The sequence below is a fragment of the Mastacembelus armatus genome, unplaced genomic scaffold, assembly GCF_900324485.2.
Source record: "Mastacembelus armatus unplaced genomic scaffold, fMasArm1.2, whole genome shotgun sequence".
Taxonomy (NCBI): Eukaryota; Metazoa; Chordata; class Actinopteri; order Synbranchiformes; family Mastacembelidae; genus Mastacembelus; species Mastacembelus armatus.
The window spans coordinates 684881-692616 of NW_022872940.1; the positions used below are offsets into that span (position 1 = coordinate 684881).

At 37.0% G+C, this 7736-nt stretch overlaps 1 protein-coding gene and 1 pseudogene across 1 annotated transcript in view; both read left to right on the forward strand.

The window, feature by feature from the left end:
• The window catches only part of nebl (nebulette), a 142744-nt gene extending 139640 nt beyond the window's left edge, over positions 1 to 3104 (forward strand). The window contains exon 7 of the mRNA XM_026329538.1: positions 1508 to 3104. Coding sequence (XP_026185323.1) covers positions 1508 to 1684 — 177 coding nt within the window. The 3' untranslated portion in view covers positions 1685 to 3104. The remainder of the gene's footprint in view (positions 1 to 1507) is intronic.
• Positions 1 to 7736, forward strand: part of LOC113143885 (zinc finger protein 208-like) — a 905597-nt pseudogene that overhangs the window by 484745 nt on the left and 413116 nt on the right.

The following is a 7736-nucleotide window of genomic DNA, read 5'->3' on the forward strand; positions in this document are numbered from 1 at the left end:
TTTAGATTCTTATCACACAACACCATCAGGTGTCTGATTGAGCCCAGTTTCATAGCGCATCCCACTGTGCAGGACAACAATCCCATAAAGTACCCATTACAGTTCATCAAGAACTATTTTCAGAGGCAAGAAGAACCAGGAGTCCTATAGCAGATGGTCTGACCCTTAGAGCCCTAATCTGGACAGTGTGGACTCAGTCTAGGATCAAATGAAGAGACAGAAACACTGGGACAGCCTGAATCTACAGAAGAACTGCAGCAGCTTCTCCACGGTGCTGCAAAGTACCAGGAGAAACTGCTGCAGGTCAAACCAAAGAGAAGCAACCAGTGAGTTTACCCTTAGAAGGAGGGGCCACTGTAGTTCAATACAATCTGTTCTGTTCTGTTCTAAACTTTATCCTATTATCAGACATTTCTATCCTGATGGGAGGGCTCTTCCAGGATGACAGTGCCCCCATCCACAGGGTCACAAGGCCAGATGGACTATGAGATAATAGGCCCCTGGACAGAGACATGTAAAGGGCCTATACCTCCGGGAGCACAGTTGTTTTTTGTGTTTTAAAGTGTTTTCATAATGTTGTAGGTATTTTGTTTCTCTTCTTTTTGTTCTACATATATTTGTAGTTGTCATTATTATTATTATTTCTGCAATCTATCCAAAGTCTCTCCTTATTCATTTCTGTCTCTTTCTGGCTGTTCTGCATCTACTTTTTCTCATTTTGTGGCTTTTTGTAGTTGGTTTGTAGTCATTTGATAGTCCCTTCACAGTTCTCTGGTCTAGGGGCCCTGTGCGCCATCCATCCTCAATCGACACTGCAGGAGAGGTCACAGAATGGTTTGATGAAAATGATGATGAAATGATCATGTACTGTTGAACACCGGTGGGAGATGTTGTACTAACATGTTAGGCAACGCTCTCTACTGCCATCATGAAAACACCAAATGAGGGAATAATATATTCATCCTCCAGTAGGGCTCAGACACTTGAAGGATCAATGAAACACATGGTGGCCCAGACACTTTATGATGTTTTTTCCTTTTCCTTGTCACATGTTTGGACATCATCATAAGTCATATATCATGCTACAAAATGAAAGAGATTTAAGTGATTCTTTCTTGGTACAACACCATACTTCGTGGTCCAACATGTGGCCTATAATACAAATAGGAACCACAGTTACATGTAAAGTCATTGCATTTATACATCACATTTAAAAATAACTGTTGATCAGAGTCCTTTAAGTTGGAACTTAATATGTAAAGAATGACTTAAAACAAAAAAAACAAAAAACTGCAACAGACGTCAGGTCAAAGACTGAATCTGAAGAGTGAAACTCTGAAGAGCTAAGAGGATTAGATTATAGATCTGTTTAAACAGGGAGAAATCAGCTGACTCTTAGCCTGGAAACAGAAAATGCTCAGTCAAATTAAAGTCATCACAGAGACACAATAGGTTGGGACGCACTGGTATAAAATAACCTCTAAATGTCTTGTCATGTTGCTTGCAGCGTGTTTACCGGGCACTGTATGACTACGCAGCTCAGGACCATGACGAGGTTTCCTTCATGGACGGCGATGTCATCATCAACGCACAGCACATTGACGAAGGATGGATGTATGGCACCGTGCAGAGAACCGGCAAGTCTGGCATGTTGCCAGCAAACTATGTGGAATATTGCAGCTAGAGTAGGGAGGAAAAGTGGGAGAGCGAGAAGTCCAGCAGGGGAAAAACAAACCATAAACAACCCTGTCTGTCGAAATCAGCAGTCAGTGATGTTCTGTATCTTGGTTTTTTTATTATTACTATTTCAGTGGAAAACTGACCAGTTGTTGTTCCATAAGACTTACTTCTCAAATTGAAAACTTTAATAGTAAATACCCAGTCTGAACATCAAAAAGCGAGGGCTTAATTTAAAACCAATATTCAACAATCATATATAGCAAACCTTTGATCAAAAACATCCATCCATTATCAGACTTATGCTTTTCCTCTCTGTGTCACCGAAAGGCATTTATAGAAACATAGGCACCTGCAACCTAGAGAAGCAGTAGTCAAGACTCTCTCAGTTAAAGTGTATTTAACAAGAAAAAATACAGTTGTAGCTATTAATAAAAATATATCTGCTGTATTACACTCAACATCACAGACTGCTGATGTCAGTTAGTAAAAGGGGTGAGGGTGGAGATTGTGTTATTAAAAGGGGAAAAAGGTAAGAAAAAGCATGTGGGGGGATAAATCTAGCATGTTTTTGATAAATTATGCCATTTAGCAACTAGAGAGGATGCCTGAAAAGGGATGTATTAAAAAGTTATGAGAGCTTATAAACACAACGTTTTTTACTATATAGGATGCAAATAAATTAGGACAATTGTAGGCATGGATCCTTTAACATAATGAGATGATGGAGAGGTGGAGTTTCTTAATGATTTCACAGGACATGACTCAGATTTAATGATGATGATTAATTATTGACTACATGAAAAAGGTTTGGCACTTCAGTTTGATTATCAGACTAGCTGAAGTAAAGTACAAGCCTGGCGATATTCTTTGCTTTCCTTCTTGTCAGCAGATACCAAACCAACGGTGAACATATCATGCTAACTAGCATTGCCTGTAGTGTCTGTGTGCCATAAATTTTATGGGCCATCTAGTACTGGCCAGGACACAACATGAAACAAAAAACCTCAACTTCCTCAGGTCTCAAACAGCACAGCTTATTTGCCATTACATAGCTTCACAAGTCGAAAGCTCTTCAGGATGAGAAAACAACAAACAAACAAATGTATGGTCTAACATAAAAAGAAATGGCATCCCAAACTAGAGGTACAGGTTTGAGGAAAGACATGACAGGTTGGAATCAGAGGAAGATGTGTTCTGCCTCCTCTCTCCTGCTGGTGCCACCTTAGTTCTTCAAGCACTGTGCTGTCATCACAGAATGGCCGAGACACCAGTGAAGGTCGCAAACCTCACATACAGTAGTTCCATACTCACTAACATCCAGCCTTGTCACACATCTTGCAATGCATGAAGAGTTAGAGCAAAAGAATTACTGAAATCGTAACACATGGAGCTCCATTGTGGTCCAAAAACAATGACAAAAAACAGAACAAAAATGATCTTTACTGGGAATTTCACATAGCAAATGATAGGTCTGTTTTGAAGAACATCAAAAGATGGATTCACAGAGAAGTAAACCAATCAGGGACCAGGCTATTAACTGGTTCCACTTTCCAGCAGGGATAGATTAAAGTCTCACATTTTCACATTAGCATTTAACATTAAGAAGTAGAAACCATGACAATCTATAAAAATGATTATTTGGTGTAAAATAGGAAGAAATATTGGCAAAACAGTAGAATAAATAATTTACAATTAGTGCCAGAAATCTTCCCTGTCAGTACAAGATTGGCTGCTCTGATGTCATTTGCTGTGTGAAATGTGTAATCAAGGTTATTTATGGAACATAAGAGTGTTCAAAATTAAAGAAATAAATAGGACATTATGAAATAACTAATTATGGACAGGTCACCAGTCCATCGTAGGACCCTTAAACCAATCGATCTTAAAAAAAATTGATTAGTGGTTGATGTCAGGTTTACGCTACACTGACATGGTTCTTTTCCCTGAAGGCAATGAAACACACGACAACTTTGTACCGAGTATATACTCTGCAAGTGAAAAAAGGCCTCAGTTGCAGATGGAGAGAAGAGACTTTCTTCTCTCCCCCATGCGACCTTGACTCTCCTTCGCCTTCGCCTCCTTTCACTGAGCAGTCCTTTATTTTTATAGTGAGGAACAAACAAGGCACATGATGCGTGGGTGCAGTTAGAAGTTTTAGCTCATCATTTACACAGGTCAAAAGGTTGTGGTTTATCTGGTAAGATAGACACCTGCTAACACAAACATGGTATTGTCTTCAAATCATGTTACACAATGACAACAATTGTACTTTTGACCTCATGACCCCAACAGTTGATGGTGATGACTCTGTTGTTCCATAGTGCTGAAGACTAAGGAACAATGCAGAGAGAAATTATGGGTAAACAGATGGCTTGTAAGGCTTCTTCATGAAATCTGGACATCTTAATCAGGATCTTAGATACTTCATAGTCACATTAAAGCAAAAAATTGATTCCTCCAACATTGTTAAACAAGGCATTAGGAAAATGGTACCATAAGAAGTGCACTGCAGAATACATTTCTTCAACCATTTAATTCTAAGAACAGCAATGACATTCAAATTCCATGGCTTTTGACACTCCAATATTGTATTTAACTAATTATGATTTCCAAAAGTAATGAGTTTTGTTTTGCTATCTGAATTTAAAAAGTTATGAGTAAACTGGGATGCTAGCTATAATATTGGACAGCTGAAAGTTCACATTTCCTTAAATTTAGAGTGAGCTCTAAAGTTTTGGAAAAATGATTAATTTTGTCAGTTGCTAACTGAATCATGTCATTATTTTAAAAATAATGCTGTGTCATCAGCAAACTGACTAATTAGAAATTCCTTTCCCAAAATTTTAATTCCCTGTAAATCTGGAGAATTTTTTCCAGCAGTTCTGACTCTAGGATAAATGATTGGGCAACCCTGTCTAATCCTGCACATAACGGAGAACCTTTTGGAAAAACCGTGGCTGACAGAGACACTACCATTTATGTCACTATGTAGCGTTCTTATAAAGTTACAGAAGTTTTTTTCCAAACAATTCCAAGGCTGTAAACAAGATATGTGCTGCAGGCTGTCAAAGGCTTTGAAGAAATCCAGAAATAAAATGAAGCTATCAAAGGTAATATTAGATTTGTAATCCAGCAGATCTAATACCAATTGAGTGTGGTTATGCAGACTGTGTTCCATCTATTATTTTATTAAGGCCCTTTTTAAGTCTGTTGCTATAAACATACACAGAGGAGGGTAATTGTTCTCCAGTTATCTAAAGACAATCTATCTTTGCTGGGATTTGGTATGAGTGTGATAATACCTTTTTTCATTGTAGGGGATAATTCTGAATTGACAGTGCATTCTTTGAAAGCCTCATAGATCAGGTCTTCCATGTCATTCAAAAAAGGTTCATAGAATTCTGTTGTGAGGCCTTCTATACCACGTGACTTACCGTCAGGCATTTGCTTCGAGGCAGTTTCAATTTCGGCTGCAGAGATTTCAGATTCCATGAGAACTTTAAAGGTTTCATCTATGAGTGGACTCCATCCTTTCACCAAGTCTAAGAAAGGAACCTTTATGTATAAAATAATCAGAGTTGTATATTTTTTTTATAAAATGTAGATATATGATTGTTGATTATGTTCTAATTTTCGCTTAAGGAGTTATTTCTGTAAAGCTAGTCTATTGCCATTTTTCACTGTCTACTTTTTTTTCCAAATTGAAGACGTTTTCATCATTTAGGAGAGCTTGATTTGTTAGATTATTTATTTTGGAAATTATATCAAATTGTTTCCACTTTTAATTTCCAGTAAAAGGTTGTTTTTTTTTTTGTGGCAGATTTAGGCAGGGAGACACAGACAGAGTGATGGAACATGGGTCAATGTGTGGTGAAGGATAGATATTGCAGTTTGTGGACGTATCACTTAGGTTACTTGGTATTAACAAGAAGTCCAGTCATCTTGTGCCATCACTCCAGGTGAACTGTTTAATTTCTGGATTATTTTTCTGCAAAATATCAACCAAATCAAGTGTTTGAGTAAATTGGGATAGTAGATGGTTTGGTAAAGGAGAAGGGAATGAATTTAGTAGGAATTCTATATTGCCATTCATCTGGAACCATATTGAAATTCCCACCAACTATCACTTTGTCAGTTTGTTAGAAAATAATAGTAATAACTGAAACTGACTACAGATACTATGGAAAGCTCTTATTTTTGTGATTTTCTGACAAGATGAAAACTAAAGAATATCAACAGACTTTTTCTTTAATACTGGTGGAGGGAAAAAGGTTAAAGGTAAATGGTAAAAATTCTGTCTTTAAGATGAGTTTTGAATAGCTGAGATGAGGTCAAGATGACAGAAGCTGACCTTCCTTGGGGAGCTACTGTATGTTTCCAAAGGAAGGGAAGCATTATTGGAGGAATTCAATTCAGCAACAGATTAATAGGAGCAACATTTAAAGATCTCTCAAGTTGAGTCATTTATTTATCTGGATTTTTATTTTGTGTTGAGGTGAGTGTAGTTAAGTTTTTGATTTCTGATTTATTCTGCAGAAAGAAAGGCACAGCTTCAGTTTTAAACAGCAGCATTAAACTCTGTCAAAGACTTTAACACACTGTGTCTTTCGGTATCAAATGATTTACTATTTTAACCATAATTAACATTTTTCATGTCACGTGTCATGTTGGTATAATTTTAGTGTCACCTCCATACGCCATAACATTTGATGTGGACTGAAATCTGAGCAGATTGTTTGAATAGGTCAGGTCTTCTGTACGTTGCAGAATATTTTGATACATGGGTTCTTATGTTCTTGAAAGATATATTTTAATCTATCTCTTGTATGTATCCACTAAGTCGTGTTTTTGTCTTGCTGTGGCTTTGGAACTCGGTCATTTACCAAAAAGACTAAGCCATGATTTGTTGTTGTAGCTGGAGAGCACTTTTGATGTTTCATTTCATAAATACTAGTCACATATTACTATATTTCTCAGTATTCATATATTAACCATGTTTCTAAATTTCTTTACTTATTATTTCAAATGATATATCATTCGATCTCAGCTATGTTTTTGCCATGTAATAACTGCTGTGTTAGATGTGAGAAAAATAAAAAAGTCTTGCCAACAGATGGGAGTCTTTTAATTCAGAACAATGCTGACAGATAGAGTTAATCAGAAGTCTACTAGAAAACAAAACAAATCACACCAATCTCCTCTTTGTTACTGCATCACAATAAAATTCATTAATTAGTGTGTGTGTGTGTGTGTGTGTGTGTGTGCATACAGTGAAAGCTCTTTACATGAAAATCTATTAATATTGCATACATTACTATATATAGCCTACACACATATTACTTTACGTAATAGATTGTTACAGTACTCATACACTACTGACTTGTTTGTTAGCTGTTTATATGGCATTATTTTATAATTGTATATTATACTATGTACTTAGGATGTACTTAAAGACGTATTTTATTGATATCTATATATCTATATTTTTAAAAATCATTTTCTAAAGCCTCAGTAATCAACTCATGAATCAGTCAAGTTTCCTATGCGATTTACTTGTTAACTAAGGGCATTTAATAGCTATTTTAAATTACACATATAATTTATAAATAAATCATGTTTTTAACTTGTAAGCAAATAAATATTAAAGACGACCTGTTAAATTATGTTCATATACATAAATGCTGACACTTGAACGTTTCAAAGCGTGACAAATAATTTCAATCGTTTGAATTCTCCTCTTTGCAACCCGGCCTTTCTGTGTGGAGTCTGCATGTTCTCCCTGTGCTTGTGTGGGTTTTCTCCAGGTACTCTGGTTTCCTCCCACAGTCCAAAAACATGTATGTCAGGTTGATTGGTGACTCTAAATTGCCCATAGGAGTGAGTGTGAGTGTGTGAGGTTGTCTGTCTCTATGTGGCCCTGTGATGGACTGGGGACCTGTCCAGGGTGGACCCCTGCCTTTCACCCAGAGAGAGCTGGGATAGGTTCCAGCTGGTCCCTGTGACCCTGGTTAAGGAATAAGCGGGTATAGATGATGGATGGATTCTCATCACCGTAG